Source organism: Dreissena polymorpha, chromosome 2 (assembly GCF_020536995.1).
Source record: "Dreissena polymorpha isolate Duluth1 chromosome 2, UMN_Dpol_1.0, whole genome shotgun sequence".
Taxonomy (NCBI): Eukaryota; Metazoa; Mollusca; class Bivalvia; order Myida; family Dreissenidae; genus Dreissena; species Dreissena polymorpha.
This window is the reverse complement of record NC_068356.1, coordinates 1,210,210-1,228,514: the sequence shown is the minus strand read 5'-3', so window position 1 is coordinate 1,228,514 and position 18,305 is coordinate 1,210,210. Positions and strand designations below refer to the sequence as shown.

The 18,305-nt window shown below is 37.3% G+C and overlaps 1 protein-coding gene across 1 annotated transcript in view; it reads right to left on the bottom strand.

The window, feature by feature from the left end:
- The window catches only part of LOC127865510 (uncharacterized), a 54,596-nt gene that overhangs the window by 8,957 nt on the left and 27,334 nt on the right, over positions 1 to 18,305 (bottom strand). Inside the window, exons 2-5 of the mRNA XM_052405360.1 lie at positions 9,825 to 9,915; positions 7,471 to 7,617; positions 1,710 to 1,841; positions 573 to 861 (exon numbers count right to left, since the gene is read on the bottom strand). Of these exons, the coding sequence (XP_052261320.1) occupies positions 573 to 861; positions 1,710 to 1,841; positions 7,471 to 7,617; positions 9,825 to 9,915 (659 nt within the window). The remainder of the gene's footprint in view (positions 1 to 572; positions 862 to 1,709; positions 1,842 to 7,470; positions 7,618 to 9,824; positions 9,916 to 18,305) is intronic.

Genomic DNA, 18,305 nt, shown 5'->3' with positions numbered 1-18,305 from the left:
TTAGTTTACAAGCTGCAAATTACAGATACAAAAAGAAATAAACAATATCTTTCACACGTTTATGTTAATCTCCGTAAGTTTATAAAAGTTGTGTACGCGTTTTGACCGATACAAACTAAGGTTTTTTTTTCCTTTTTGTTTAATATGTGTTCGGTTTCCAAACTCGTTTGTCGATTTAATTCTATGGAAATTCATATAGAATAAAATCCGATACTAAAGCAGTGAATATCATAAGATGAATGTAACCCAAATTCAATACAGCAAATTAATTCTTGTGTTTGTATTCTGCTTCTCATCTATATCATTTACCAATCAACACTATCATTAATAATAACATAGGATATAGTATATCTATATAAATTTGTTTAAATAAGCGCATCAGAATTAACAAGTTTCTCTAGACGAACGACAAATCATGTTATATTGCGATAAAGAAATATTTTAAACATTCCACCTCACCGTCAGACGTTGTCGTGTACATACCGATCAACCGCATTGAGTGCTTTCATTTACGTATTGATAAACAGCGTCAGACGCTTACATGCCTACAACCACATTAGTCCTTATTTTACCTTGCCGCCGTCTGTCTCGTTGTCTGTGTGGGGGCGGCCTGGGGGGCTCGGGATGGCTGCTTAGCGGCAGTAGTGGATAACGAGAACTGGATGTCACTCTGTGTAGGCGGGGCAGTGGGAAGAGGGGCTGCTTTGGTGGGCACGGCCTTAGTTGTGGGCGGAAGTAGCGTTGTGGGCGGGGCATCAGTGCCCCATCCCTCGATTCTGACGTCTGCGCAGTTGACGAAAGTCTCTTGTGGTCCGCAGCCCCGGCAGCCGTGACCCTTCTCGTCCCGGCCCCACGTGTTCCCTGAAACAATGGAGTTAGAGACATGTCGACAGCTTTACATACTGCAGTACGTGTCAATGGGACACTGCACAATGTTTCAAGTAAAAAAACATAATAAAATAACTCGCATCTATTGAATGCTTTCGTAAATTAGAAAGTTAGTGTCGTTTACATAGTCCCTGGGTTGCATATTACAGGGTTATACTGCATGATAAACTATTTTCCTTTTTTCTTTCATAAATGTAATTGTTGTTGTATAGTGGAGCTTTTTAGTTTCGATGTTAACTTCCATCCATTTAACAATAAACTTAAACAAATGGAAAATCCGTGAACAAGTCCGTTTAATAAAAAGTATGAAACGGCGATACTTGTCATATTGTTAATGTATTGTAAATTTTTCTCACAGTCAGACAACAGTCAATTAACATTAAAGCTATAAATGAAATAAAGCATAACACACGTACATTATTGGTTGAACATTCAGTGTCCAGTCGAGATTATTGTGTTCAATCAAAAAACAACAGAACAAGGGGTGTTAAACAGCTTCACGGAATTATGAGAAATGTATGTAAAATAGTAGTGAGTCGCGTCCATGGAAATAAACGCTCGTACGAAAAGTGTCGTTTCAGATGAACATATGTAGCCTGCATAGGCTAATCGGGGACGACACCTCCTATATTTTTTGTAAAGAAGAGACGTCATTTGAACGGAAAATTCCATAAAAGCAGAAAGTGTCGTCCCTGATTCGGTTGTGCGGACGTCACAGGCTTATCAACGACGACACTATGAGCACATACATTACAAACATTACGACCAGTGTTCTCAGAACGAGGCTCATATAACCATAAGCCGCAAAGAGTAGCGCCTACCTGTGACGTATTTCCACTGCAGGACGCAGCGCTCGCACTGGAAGTTGTCTGGAATCTCGAGTGTAAGGGAGACAACCCCAGGCTGGTTCGGCCAGTAGCCAAACTCATCACCTTGTGCTCTCCCTTCGGTGACTGTAATGAGAGACCGGTGTGTATGGGGTTTGAGAAGTAACACCACACGTTAGTGTTTAACGCCAATTGCATTCGGCTTTAAACCAACGATGCAACGAAGCGCTCTTTGGTTGTATTTTGTACTCGCACGTTTTTTTGTGTGTGCATTATGTTTAAAGTTATTGCTGTGAAACAGCTTTCGATTAACTAAAGATGAAACACTACCATCAAGAAAATGAGGAAATCATTGTTATTTTGCTGCAGTTGGTGCTGTATTATTTTGCATGATGATGATATAAAGGCAGATGAGAAAAAGGAAAAAGAATAATATGATGTTGAAGCTACATGTGGACATACAATTAGAATCACTGTTCACTGTTCATCTCGATATCGGGTTGTTATATTCAATAAACACCTTGCACGACTGCTATCTTGATCTCGAAAGACTAAGGCTTATTGAAACGCTTTTAAGTCCGTTTGCTCGGTAGAACCAGACTTGATGTCATTTCGTTTTGTTTGTTTGGAGGGGGGGGGGGGGTCGAAAGAACGCTTCCACGGTGTGAATCGAACCCGTGACCTCCCGGTCGCTTGGCGGACACCATATTCAATACGCCACGGGGACCTTGAACAAGCTTTTATAGATTTTGTAAAAAAACTTGCGTGGTAGATTACCAATGTTAACCTTACAGGGCTCTTTAACTTGTGCACATACTGGAAAAAGGAGAAACGCTTTTTACGATTGCCATGAAAATTCTTGTGAACTTAATAGTAATATAGGCCTAGTAATGATGAGAAGTCACATATGAGCCTCGTCATTCGAAAATGGGTCTTATTCCCAACGCGGCCAGCAGGGCTTTATACAGGCCTGAAAATGGGCACAGGCTGGTCAGAAGCTACTCTTTCCGCTTTTTAGACCATATTAACTTGTGTGACAATAAAGCGGACAGCGTAGTTCTTTATCAGACTGCGCGGAAGCATTTGCCATAAGGCTGATTTCGCAGGGCGAAAACAAAAACTCAAGAATAATAAAACGCTTCATTGTGATGGATTAGCTAATGAAAAACAAAGAGTTATACATTAGTGGCTCTTGTTTATTATCAACCGATATGAATTATGCCCAGTTCTGATTAACAAATAGAAGTATTGCAAAGTATTAATCAATCAATATGAGAAGAGCGCAGTTTTCGTAAACCAATAGCTGCTATGCAAAGTATTGATCAGCACATTTGAGTAGAGCGCAGTTATCATTAATAGAGAATCAGTAGAGCACATTATTGATCAACCAATTCTTTGTACAGCGTAGTATTAATACACCCATATTAATACAGCGCAGTATTTAGCAATCAAACCGGAGTTGCGCTCAGTATTGATCAACCGATATGAGAATTGCGCAATTTTTATGAAACAAAATTTGTATTGCGCAGGTTTGATCAACCTAAAGGGGTCAACCAAAAGGAGTAATGTGCAGCATTGTTCAATCAATATGAGTATTGCGCAGTATTGATCAACACATCTGAGAAATGCGTAGTATTTGTGAGCCAATAGCAGTAAAGTTCTATACTGATGATATCAACCAATAGCAGTTATGTTCAGAATTTATCAAAAGGAGCAATACGCAGTATTGATCACCCAATAACAGTTCTTCGCAGTTTTGATCAACCGTCAGAAGTATCGCACAGTATCGACCAATCAACAAGACAAGTTCACAGTATAGACCTACACATTTCAATGGAACATAATGTAGAACATATTGTCATAAAAGTTAACCGAGCTGTAGAACATTAAATACATCAACACACAAGGCTGGAATGAACTATTTCTCGTTCAAATTACACGAATCGACGGACTGAAAGCTATTGAACAAATAGAAATATCCACTCATTTACATATTACGATTATTTATAAACTGTATGGTAGTGATGAATGACACATTTACTAATTTTACTGCTAACGTATAGCTACCGTTAATGTCGCGCTAAGTATTTTGCCAAATCATTCAGTCATAAATGTCACAGTGGGTGAAGTGTCCAATTATTCTGACAATGAAAAGTCAATACGAATGGCAATCTTATTCTTCAATCAATATTCCGAGAAATAACGACACGTTACTATATGAAAACAATAAGACAAAAACGATTTGTTTTACGTACGCGGTTTCTGATGTCCGTCTTAATACATCAACTCCGCCTTTATATGGCAACCTCGTCTTTATCTATTAACCCAATATATTGATAGTAAACACCATTCGGATCTAGTTTCATTGCCCTGCTTTAGTAACATTGACATGATATAATTACACTGTAGTAACCATTTTTCTGATAAAGATAACGTGTCCTGGTATAGTTACGCTCGATTGGTCATTGTCGGCTCGCGTACTATTTACATGTACCCCGGGTACTCTTAAGTATACTTACATGTACCTCTAAATCGGTCGTTGTCGGCTATTTTATTAAATTAATTTTATTCACATTTATGTCAAATTTTCTGTTATAAGGCCTCTATATTATCGAAACTCATACTTAAAAAGCATGTTGACGCAGTTTTCTTAAAGAAAAGTTTGTTTCAGATAAACAATATCTTTTTACGGTAATCGGAAGCGCGTTTTACGACATCGGATTTTGGGCGGAAATACAACTGGGGTACAGTCTAATATCGACCGGGTACGTTTATGTATATTTACCGTGACCGGGGTACACGTAAGTATACTTAAGAGTACCCGGGGTACATGTAAGTAGTAACCGAGCCGAAAATGACCAATCGAGCTATAGTTACACCGTCCTGGTGTAGAAACCCCTTTGCTGTCTCGGTTATCTTGTCCTGAAATGGTTACACCGTCGTCATAGAGTGACTCCCTTCCTGATTAAGTCAACCAGTCCTAATTTAGTATTAACCCTATGTTCTGATCTAGTGACCCTCAGTCTTGATCTAATGACCACCAGTCCTGTTCTGGTGACCCCAGTCCTGATTTCTTGACCCCAGTCAAGATCTAGTGACCTCCAGTCCTGATCTAGTTACCCCCAGTCCTGATTTCGTGACCTCTAGTCCTGATCTTATAACCCCCAGTCCTGAACTTATGAGCTCAGTCCTGATCTAGTGACCCCTAGTCCTGATCTAGTGACCCCCGCCCAGATCTAATGACCCCCAGACTTGATCTAATGACCCCCAGTTTTGATTTTGTGACCCTCAGTCCGGATCAAGTGACCTCCAGTTCTGATCATATGTGCCCTAGTCCTGATCTAATGACCCCCTAGTGCTGATCTAATGACCCCCGGTACTTACCTATGACCCTTAGTCATGATCTTATGAACCTCGGTTCTGATCTATTGACCCCCAGTCCTGATCAAGTGACCCCCAGTCCTGATCTAGTGACCCCCAGTCCTGATCTTATAACCCCCAGTCATGATCTTATAACCCCCAGTCCTGATAAAGTGCCTCACGCCTTGATATAGTGACCTCGTCGGTCCTAAACTGGACGCAAACGTGTTTATTTAGTTAGGTTTTGTTCTAGTGACCACCGTTTTGTTGTAATAGCTCCCGTCCTTATCTTTTGGCCTCATTGACCTGCGCCCTGATATAACGACACCAAATCCTGATCAAGTGACCTGCCTGCTGATCTAGAGACCTGCGACCTAATCTAGAGAACTGGGTCCTTATCTAGAAACCCAAGTCCTCATCCGGAAACCCACGTCCTTATCTTGTGACCACGTCCTGATATCGTGCCAACCGTCATGATATAGTGACAGGACGAACTCAGTAATCGAGTTAATCATCATGATTCAGTGACCTGTCCTTTGATAAAATCATGGTCATAAGATCCAGTTACCACGCCATGATCTTCTAACCCCGTCTTATGAACCTGTCCTGATCGAGTGACCCAGTCTTGATTTAGTCTCCGGTTTCTCATTAAGTGACCGATGTCCTGACCTCACAAGGTTCCCTCCTCTCACCACCTCCTTGTTGGATAAATGTTATTGGTCCCGAAATTATTTAAATTACAAATCAACTAATAATACCTCGTGATACAACTAATTAATCGTGATACTTAGTTTGTAACATAATGTAACACAATATTTCCGTTAACCCATTTATGCCTAGCGTCTTGAAAAAAGGCCTTGGCAAACAGCGCAGATACAGATGAGACGCCGCATCATGCGGCGTCTCATCAGGGTCTGCGCTGTTTGCTTATAGGAATTTCTGTAATAAATATTGTAAATATAGAAATAAATGTACTAGATTTCCCTAATTTGGGAAATAAATTGATCCAATTTAGAAGGGTGGGAGAGTCCACTAGGCATAAATAGGTTAATAAATTGCAATTACAATCAAACAGATAATTGCGCAATAATCAAATGTGTGTCTTAGTTTCTCATATATGTTAAACAACCGTAATATTATATTACAAAAGATAAGGGCGAAACAACCCACGTGCAAGGGCGAAACGACCAAGGGCGAAGCGACCTAGGGCAAACAGGTTTTAGGGCGAAACGACCCGATACACCTCTCACCCGCCCATGTCACCTAATAAGTGTCATATTTGACCATTAACTTATCTTAAGATTTATTTTTATAAAATGTTCTAAACTGTATTTATTACTTTTTGAAAAACAGGTCATCGGAAACTTTTGTAATGTTCACATTAACAAAACAATCACACTTTTCGTTTGTAAGATTTTATCATTATTGCCCTGCAATCCATCAAATTGATCATTATATTGTTTATCCAATATTTACCTGTTTCAGTTAAAACCTGATGTAAACCTGATGAATCATGTTTACTGCTGAAACATATTGCTAGCGGTATTCACAATTTAACTCGAATATAGATATGATTTCGTATGTGTTACATCATATTTTAATTGAACAATCATTCAACTGCTCTACTAAAATAGCTGTAAGGATTCCGCGAGCAAAATTCAACGACGTAATTGACATCTCATTGATAAGATAAATTTTATACAAAATAAACTCTAAATGAAAGTATAAATGTGTTATTTAAAGCAGTATATACGATTTATGTCAACATTTTATTTTCGCAGTCACAAACCAAACCATGAACACGAATAAGACATGTTAAAAATAATAATAAAACTTGAAACTGTAAAATAAATAAATGCTTTTCTCTTTAATTGAATTCATAACGACTACATGTAGTTGACTCCGATACCGATATGTTGTATTTGTTGACGAACCTTACATTTTGGTTCTCTTTATGTGTTATTATAAAATCTCTACAGATTAGTGGTGACTTTCCAAAGTTGAAACGTGTATTTCGTACATGAATGAATGTTCGAAAAACCCGCAGAAACTTTTTGAGAGTGCATTTTTGTAAGGCTCTAATTTCGTTGATGTTCTTGTACTACTCACTATTAACGCTTGTTCGAGCTGTGTATTATTCAACAATTGTATCTGTGTTGAAAAGAATATGATCGTATATGTTCGCTTTAATCTGTATTGTGTATGTACGATTTTTAACAAACGACCATTAATTAAAAATTCCTAAATGTTAAGAAAATTAGATTATAAAGTTAATGCAGGTATTGAATGATTCCCATCATGTAATTGACCAAAACAGCAAACATTTAGCAATCGATAACCGAAGAGGTTTTATGGACAGTCAGAGTGGGCTGCAGAAGGGCACCGCGGTACGTACTTTTGACGAGGTTTGTATCGAAGCACTCCCTGGTTTCCGGCACGTTGTTACACAGCGCGAACTCGAAGTAGCCACCCTGCTTCCCGTTCAACAGTATACTGACAGGCATTGTGCGCTCGCCACGCCGTACCACCTTTGTGATCTCCCCTGAAATTGTAAATGCATTTATGCATAAACAGAACGTTTTTACACGTCTCCATGGAGTACAGCGCACGCTATTGAATCGAAAAGTACTACTTTTAAATACTATAAGTACCTAAGCCGACACCCATCAATTAAGGCATCCACGGTTGGCCATTGTCGGCTCAGGTACTACTTAAAGACCGGTACTCTTAAAGGGGCCGTTTGACAGATTTTGGCATGTATTGAAGCATGTCATTAAATGCTTTATATTGATTAATTTAAACATTTGACCTACAAATCTCCAGTAAAAAACAAGAATGCAATTTAAAAAAAGGAAAAAAAGTAACCCTCAACAGGGCTCGAACCACTGACCCCTGGAGTCCTGGAGTAAAAAGTCTACGGCCTTGACCACTCGACCATCTATGCTCATACTTTTGTCGATGTATTTTTTACCTATATAAGCAATCCTGGTAGTTTCCCAAAATATAACTACAACAACAGAACTTTCCAAATTATTCAATCGTTTCGCGTCGCACGACGCTTTATAATTTTCAGGGTTGTAAAATCGTCAAAAGATGCATATAATGGATATTTAAGAGCATGGTAAATGGTCAGTATTACTATTTCCTCAAAAATATCATAACTAAAACGAAAATTTGCGATTCTGAAACAACCTTTTTTAATTTTGTCAATTTACCAAAACGTTAAACGGCCCCAAATTTAAGTTTGCTACAAAGCATCAGCGGAACAGAAAACAAACAAAAATACCCCGGAGTATGCCCGGTGCCTTAAAGCTTAATTTTCGTACCCGGTGAAGATTGTGGTATACTTAAAGGGGCCGTCCAACAAATTTCACGTTTGACAAAATTTTAAAAAGTTGTTTCAGATTCGCAAATTTTCGTTTTAGTTATGATATTTTTTAGGAAATAGTAATACTGACCATTTACCATGCTCTTAAAGATCTATTATATGCATCTTTTGATGATTTGAAAACCTGAAAATTATAAAGCGTCGTGCGACGCGAAATGAATAATTTGGAAAGTTCTTTTGTTGTCGTTTTATTTTGGGATACTACGAGGATTGCTTATAAAGGTAAAAAATACGTCCGCTCTAAGCATGCGTCTGGGTGATCGAGTGGTCTAGGCGGGATACTTTTTACTCCAGGACTCCAGGGGTCAGTGGTTCGAGCCCTGTTGAGGGTTACTTTTTTTCCTTTTTTTAATTGTATTCTTGTTTTTTACTGGAGAATTTTAGTTCAAATGTTTAAATTCATCAATATAAAGCATTTAATGACAAGCGTCAAAACATGCAAAAATCTGTTGGACGGCCCCTTTGAGAGTACCTTGTGTACTTTCCACTATCACCGGAGCCAACGACCAATTGAGCAGTACTTGTGTTTACATGCCATCGTTTCAAGTAGAATCTTGTTCCAACACTATACGAAATGGTTACAACTTACAATAGATTGTGATAGCCACAACAATGCTCTGCATATCAACATTGTCAGGTATCACTATTTTCGTTCTTTTACGTTAGGTAGACCATTCCATGTGATATTGTTAAATGTTATGATGGACTCAATAGGTGTTCGCAAATACGCATAATAACATGACACTGGTAATATATAACATGGGATCCCAAAACCCCGCCCCAGTTATTTACTTCTCACTGCTCACGGTTGACTTGTTCCTCATTCAGCACCAACACTGACCATAATTAACCCATTTATGCCTAGTGGACTCTCTCATCCTTCTAAATGGGATCAATTTTTTTTCAAAATTAGGGATGTCTAGTATACTTATTGTTAGAATATTTCTTACAGAAATTCCTTTAAGCAAACAGCGCAGACCCTGATGAGACGCCGCATCTCATTTGGGTTTACGCTGTTTGCCGAGGCTATTTTTCTAGACGCTAGGCATAAATGGGTTAATGATACGTGTTTTAGAAATGGTCAAAGAGACCTCATAAATGTTCATTCGAAAACACATAATATACACTCGTTTACCTGGCGGACATATACTGGATTCTAAGCGTGTTGCTATTCCTCGCGATTCCACAATTTAACATTCTGGTTACATGACCATCGGGGAGGCATAGACAGACGCGCAAAATTAAATCTTAATTGTGATTCTTCCCCCTGTATATAAATATATATATATATATATATATATATATATATATATATATATATATATATATATATATATATATATATATATTAAGCAGGATACCTGTTGCGTACTCGCCGCCTGTCTCGTGGGTCCGGGCACCATCAAAGGCGTCTCCACACAGGCCGCACATCCCGTCAAACTTCTGGATTTTCTGAAACAATTCAAACATAGCGTATAAGTAACGTGGTCTTGTTTACCAGTGTTTTTTTTTATATCACATATGTAATTGCAGTGAAAATATGTATTGTTCTGTGTTGTTAGTAGTAATATAATGGCATACGCATACATGCCAATGTTACCAGTATCACAGATATGCTATAACTGAAATAACATTAAATTTGGTAGATTGTTTTTATTTGTTGTACAATTTTTAGTATCCGTCTTAGTGACCAAATTGGTGTGATATTTGATGCTGCGATAAGGGCACGGCCCTTCTTGAAACCATTACGGGTTTACACATGGGCCTAGATTTAGGATTGGATAACATAAACAAGTTTGGTCTTTTTTATTAATTCATTAAAAGATTGTTCAGTTGAAATCTTATTTTTTAAAGATGTTTTTAATTATAAAGTATATCGAATATAAGTCGGTAACATGGAAACCAGTGTGTGACCTAAGCCTTCTTATTGTTGTTACTAATCTTATGTCTTGTTACATAAAGTATTACTCGTGTAATAAAATGGGTCAATCTTATGTACGTGTAAATTCAACTAGGGATAGTTGCGTTTTTTTCCGAACACGTTGATATCCGGTTTACAACTCTTGACTTTGCGCTTTACAATGGAAAATCACTCATGGGTTAAATATACAGAGGTTTACAATGCTTGCATAATGATTAATCAAATTATCGACGTGGAAACATTCTGTTTACTCAGAGACGTCTCTGGTTTACTAAATGAACTTTACGAAATTTCCGGGATCCCAGAAAAAAGCATCAGATAGAGTTAAAAATGGAAATACACATAATCAAGTATTGGGTTTCCGAATAGGGAAATTCCGGAATGGCGAATATATAAAGAACGTCTAACGCATTTATTCACGCTACTTTTAATAGTGTGAAGTGTGAAGATCTATAATATTGATGCTCTGTATACATATCTCTGTACCCAGGTATGACTTATTGCTCAAACAAGCTACAATGCAGGATATAAAATTATACTAAATATTGCAATTAAAAATTTTAAAGACGAGAAATAACGACGAGATTTCCATTCGATTGCATTGGTTGTCTTACCGTAAACATATGATTTGTATTTTTGTAAGAATACGTAGATCTGCTTTGCTAATTTGGTATGTCGCCATTGTATGGATGTTTTCAATCCAATTGCTTTTTATATTTTAGCAAAAAAGATGGATCATCTGTGTATTAACGGCGGAGTAACTTTGGCAACAAAACGAGCACCAGTGAGCAAACCCACGACTGAAAGCTCGGCTAATATGGAGAAATTCCTCGCGAATGTTGTATGTCGCAGCGATGACTCGACGACAGGGGCGTCACGTGTACCGCTTCAGAGAACGCTGACTTGCAAAAAAATAAAGATGGAAGGCAAAGAGTTCACCGTGGAAGAAATTTGTCAGGTGCTGCGCAACAATATCGGAGTAATATTGGATACAAGGCCACGAAATCGACATCAGAACATGTTACATAAAAGGATTAGCTCATTAGAAAGCTGGAAAGGGCGGACTAAGAAAACCATATCTAACACGGAGATAGCCCGGGCTGGATTTTACTATGACGAATCAAGCGACTATCTTAGATGTTTTCACTGTTTAGTAAAATTACAATCTCGTGGTACGCGGAAAGATATTTGGGAGGAGCACGCGGAACTATTCCCGTTCTGTGCGCATGTGCGGCAATGCAAGGGCGACTCATTCATTGAGAGTGTACTTACGCAGTCAAACGAACAAGAGTTATGGGGTGCTATAAATTTAGTGGAAGAAGAATACGATTCATCAAATGGACAGTGTGCAACAAAGTCGATGAAACATGATAAATCTTCTCACACCGATAATGACGTCACGAGTCCCAGTGATTTAAGTGATATTTTGGAGGAGAACACGCGGATGTCAAACAACATTTTATGCAAGGTTTGCTGGGAGGAGCAGTGTTCCATCATTATCGTCCCGTGCTCGCACTTTGCCGTCTGTGGTCAGTGCATTGCTGCACTGGAAAAGTGTCCACTCTGTAGGTCAGATGTAAAAGGAACGATCAGAGCACAGCTGGCTTGAAACCGACCAATCAGGTTTCACCTGAATCTTCCCAGCAGCCAACCAGGTTGCTTTCGTATACCGCCCGATCAGGCCACACTTGGCCGTTGCACAAACCGCTATGGGCTCATATAACCCTTGCATCGAAAGATAAGGGTTTAGTGTACAGCTGGCTTGGAACCGACTTATCAGGAATCACATGAATCTTCGCTGCAGCCAATCAGGTTGCTTTCGTACACTGCCCGATCAGGCCACACTTGGCCGTTGCACCAACCGCTATTGGCTCATATAACCCTTGCATCGAAAGATCAGGATTTAATTGCACCGTCAAATATGTGTTTTTCGGATGAAGAACATACTTATCTGCTTATATTTATTCATATATTGGTTGTTCAGATGCAGCTGGTTTGACTCTGTCAAATCTTCGTCATGTTTGGCATGTTTACATTAGTCGAAGTATTATTTGCTCAATCTTTAAACTGTATAGTTTGTTGTACCCACGAATGTGATTGTTGCTTTATATTTACAATTTGGTTATGCATTATGGGAATTTGATACAAGTCATGTTATAAAAGCATTCCGAAAGGAATCCAAATAAAATGATATTGTGAGCATACTATTTATTATAAATTCACTGTTATAATGGTATATTTATAGCTATATTTATTATGTCATTCTAAACGGCATTGTTTTTGGATCTTAATTTATAAGCGTGCCTATGATACATTTTATACATGTCATAGTTTGCCTTTATATGCAAATAAAAGAACGAAAATCTATGTGTATATTTTCATTGTTGACGTCCACCTTTAAGTTTCACGTTTCATTTGGATAAGTTTTTATGTATGTATGAACTAGCACAACACGAGATTTAGCGTACTAGTTGTAAAGTAGATCATGTTTTAATACAGATAATCCTTAAATGTTGAAATCTGACGTCTTCCGTTCTATTCGATGTTTATTTAAAATATGTAATCTTTGTCATTCAAAAAGAGTTGTTAACGGTAAGTTGTTTTGTATTAAAAATGTAACTAAATGCGATAACTTACAAAAATATAATTTAACTTAGTTTGACATTATTATGATGGCATGGAAACAGGTTGTATAAAAGTTTGACTATCCCTATGCTCGAACCCGGGACTCTGGACGCTAACATCAATACACAACCACAACAACAAGCACGAAACTGAAAGTTTAGAGTAATTGAAATCGTTCGTTACTTGTTCATGTATTTATTAAATTATCGATGAAAAGCAACACAAACGTTCTTTTGTATTTGGTTTTCTATTTATGTTAAAACAACAAGATGATAATATAGTTTTAGCTCACCGCATGATTAATATTAAGGTTCACAATTTCTCAACGAAACAATGTCGCAGTAGATTCACAAACCCAAAGAAATTGCCAAGAAATTTCACAGCAATTACACGGGCGTTTGCAATGTGTAGATATACTGAAAGATGTATGTTTGAAGACCTGTTTCAGTTGCAATGTGAATTGTATGAAACAGTTCTAAGACCGAAAGTCTTAATTGTAGTTCTAAATTTTCCTTCATTAAGGGACGGGGATACCACCTAGTTGCAATAATTCTAACTCCCAGATTTTGACGCTCCGTATGTACTCAAACAAAGCTCGGAGCATTCAAGAAGAACTTGGATACCACCAAGCCCACCACTTTCGGGCCCGACTCTGCATGATCATTCCTGTGGGAAACTGTGGTTTTTATGTTTTTACCTAAAAATTATTGTTTATTCAATCGACGTACACAAGTAATTGAAACGATCTTACCCATACATTTTCATAAGATCAAATGCACTAGACGTACCCAATGACCCCCGAAGTACGTGTTCGTACGTGTTCGACTAAGGTGTAGCTGGATTTCAGTCGGTAAACAATTTGTTATTGCATATGCTATAAATAGACGGTATTGGAAAACCGCTAAATATACCGCGGTAAGTGGTTTTTCGATAGTGACTAACGATGTTACTTTAATAAGAACAGAACGAGATCCCAAATCGTTCTATGGGGATTGTAAATTATCAAGGAGAAAGTTTTAAAATACAGGAGCAAAAACTAAAAAATGCATCATTCCTAATATAATGACAAATATATCATCATGTAATATAGAGAATATTATGTGAGTTTTGGATAACGATTCCGTTTATGATTTATCATGCGAGTCTTAGAACCGAGGTAACGCGAGGCATGCCCAGCGCTAACATGGTTCGAGCCGAGCATGATAAACTTGATCCTTATCCAAATCTCACATAATATTCTATTTATCCTATTATTTCCTCCCCTTTTCAATTAACAATTATCAAATATCGCATTTGTTTGACAATTTTGGTTTTCCGTAGATGACAAATACAGAATCACCAATGTTTGGAAAAACCCAAATCTGATCTAAAAATAGCGATTGTATACAGCTCAAGTTTATACGAAGTTTATACGATCGTTGTTATCATAGGGACCCGGCACAGTGTTGGGACAGAGGTGGAAGTAACGTACCCTGGATAGTATATTCAAATAAATATATAAAACCATGTTTAATGAGAGAAAAAATGAAAAAAAAAAAGAAACGAAAAAAAAAAATCCCCACCCTCTGATATTTAAATCATAACAAGGTCATTAACTAGAATTTTCATAGGCCTTTCTTCGCGGGCCGCAAAAATGTCAAAAATAATAAAAATCCAAAGCATCCCTTGGTCCTCTTATGGGCAATTGGACAACCTTTCAAAAAAAGTTCACTTCAAAGAAATCCGTCCAGCCGTTTACTCACAGTCGGTCGATAACCACGCAATATTTCGAGCCAAACGGTCTACAAGAATAAATGTGGGACAGACGTTCACACAATATTTTTGAGTTTTAATCCATAGCTCGCGTCCTATTCCTTTAAAACAACGAAGCGTGATAAATAATGCATGCATATGCAACCACTGTGTGGTTGCAATTCCACGATTGGGCGGATATGTTGACATATTACCTCATATACGACTTGCTTAAACTGTTATTATATTGTTTAAACAAGCCAAGACGGTCTTCTTCTTGATCGCCGCTATTCTTGAATACTTGACGCAAGGCTGTAAGGGGTGGTCGTCTGTAGAGCCATCACCTGTCCGTGCAGGTTCTCCTGCAGGCTATCAGGTTCCGGTCATACAATGCTCCTTACTGATTGATGATCCCTAGAATCCTTGAGTCTTTCGGTCTGATGCTCCACAAGGGACACATTGGAGGCGGCACAAGGGAACTCTTGAGCATGCGGACGTTTATTGTGCCCTGTTCGCAGTCAATTTATTATCCCCTTTTCAGGTCTTGACGGGTGATGGTAGCTTCCTGTCGCTGTATAGTTCTGAACAGCCACTTGACTATTGTGTTAATGTGTTCTAGACTGACTTTGTACTCATGTTGATCATCTTCCGCTATGACTCTTTGTTTTAATAGCTACCAACATCATGATGACATGACTAATTGATAGCCACTGAGTCATGTGCGATGTTGGACGGTGATTTTCAAGGATGAGATAAAGTATTGGCTCTATAGATGAGTACAAGTACCCGCAGACAACCTCTTCCGGACAATCAATGATGCACTTAAAATGAAATAATTTAAAAGTGCTGACATCCTAAATTGACATTGCCGTTCAATTAGCCCCTTAAAGCAAAGGTTTCGAATGCATTTGCTTAAGACCGACATTAAATGACATTATTTATTTGTGTATATAACTTAGATATTTGAAGAAATAATATGCTTATTTTTTGTGTGAAAGTTTTTAACACATTCTGTAATGTTTATAAATACATGTTTAAATACCTATATGATTTATGGCCAAATTATATTTTACATGTAAAGTGTTAAGTTAAAAATTGATTATGATTTATATTTAAGTTCATATCGTGGCTTAATGACCGGGTCAATAACTAGTGAATGATCGAGCAAATGTTATTTAACTGCCATTAATAGCTGTAGTTGCGATGTATCATGATACGTGTATGAATGCATCTGTTTCTGACATAGATTAAGATGCGTTCGCGCATACGGTTCTGCTTTGTGTCTCAATTTAACAGTTAATCGAGCATCTATTTATGCTAAAACTATTTTCAAACGTGAAGAAATTTATGTCTTAATAACGCTATCGTCATCAATAGTTGCAAAACGTTCCGTCATAATCATGGGATACACAGCTTTAAAGGGGCCTTTTCACGTTTTGGTAAATTGGCAAAAATAAAAAAAAAGTTTCAGAATCTGATGTTTTTGAGGAAACAGTAATACTGAACATTTGGAGAGTTATGTTGTCGTTATATTTTGTGATACTACGATGATATCTTATATAAAGTATAAAAAATATCACTAATTGCATTTGCTCGGATTGCCGATTGGTCTACGCGATAAGAATTTTACTCTAGGGGTCAGTGGTTCGAGCCCTGTTGAGGGTCACTTTTTTCTGTCTTTAATATTATTCTTGTTTTTAACTAAGCTTTTTAGATCCAGTGTTTACATTTATCAATATAAAGCATTAAATGACAAACTTAAATACATGCAAATCGGCGAAAAGGCCTATTTAACGCCAATCGCTCGTCAGATAAAAAAGTTTGGTATCGGCAGAACATAACTGATGCGGTATTCCTTATAGCAATTTAAATAGTGTTTTAGTGTCTCTATCATTTAAAAATAATTTCCCAACAATACAATGCATAATCATAGAAAACAGTAACATGTTTTATAAGACATAGAAACTTATAATGATTAGTTGTAGAAAAACTATAATTTATCTTGATGGCATGTCACGATGAGCTATTACCAACGCGGCTGACTCAATACTGCTACGTCATAAGGGTTAATATTTCTTATACACATATACAACGGCAACCTTATGATATAAACACTCAGAGATGTTTTAAGTGAACATATTTACAAAAAAAACAAAACAAAAAAAGCACCAACACACAAACAGGCAAGGACATGTTCCGTACTAAAAAACAACAACAACAGCAAACAAGCACTAAAAGGCTTATAAGTCATTAATTAAACATTACATCGTCTATTGTATTTTTAGTTTGGAACGTGCTCTTCACTTCACCATTGTTAATTTCCAACGCGCGAGCCGCAGTTATAATAACGTGTATTTTTATACAATGTATCCGCCCTGGGTTACCGATGATTCAAAAAACATCTGACGGGCTGTTTATACTACTTTAAATGTATTACAAATATTGCCATATCATAATTCTAAATATAATTTTCAACAACCACACATTACTCATGGTAAGGAGACAAAGGAGACATTTACAAAAAATAAAAAATACCGCTTTTATACAAATGAATGATTGTAAAGAAAATTCAAGGGTATTTTCTGCAAAGTTTGGCTATGGCCTCAAATATATTTTATTCATAATGCTTTCTTTTGTTATTTTTTCTTCTGGTTAGAATTTCCGTATATCTTGATTGAGTATTTTTTTTCCACATTTGTTATAAATACAGTAAAGTAACGAACTGCATTTTTGCTATTGTTCACTTTATTATTTCACTGATTTTACTTTTTTAACAGCATGTAGATCAGGATATATTTTAAGTTTTCATCATGCATTATAAATTTAATTAATAAATGCACGATTGTTGATATTTTGTTTCAGTACGATATGCCTGTAGACAATCAATCACCCCTCACCCCTTCAGGAATGTGCGCCAAGCTCAAGGAAGTTGTAAGTGTAATAAACAATGACACTGTGGTAATCGTGAACAATTTATGAGATTATATATTTGGTTTATGTTAAGAATGTGTTTGCACTATTCGCCGAGACTGCTCATGTGTCGTATATAACGAATAAATAAACAGCCCCACACTGTACATTGAAGCATAACTGCTATCCAATGAGCGCACACGTTGGTGCCCGCGCTTCGCACCAATGCGACCGGTGTTTTAAGGGGCCTTTTCACAGATTTTGGCATGTTTTGAATTTTGTCATGCTTTATATTGATAAATGTTAACATTGGATATAAAAAGCTCCAGTAAAAAATCAAGAATACAATTGAAAAAAGTAACCCTCAGCAGGGCTCGAACCACTGACCCCTGGAGTCCTGGAGTAAAAAGACTCCCACTTAGACTATCGACCATCCTTCCGGATACAATGACAGGTGTATTTTATACTTCATATAACCAACCTTCGTAGTTCCACAAAATATAACGACAACAACAGAACTCTACAAATTATTAATTCGTTTTGCGTTGCAACGCTTTATAATTTTCGGGTTTTTAAATCGTCAAAATATGCATATAATGGCTATTTTTGAGCATGGTAAATGTTCAGTATAACTGTTTCCACACAAATATCATAG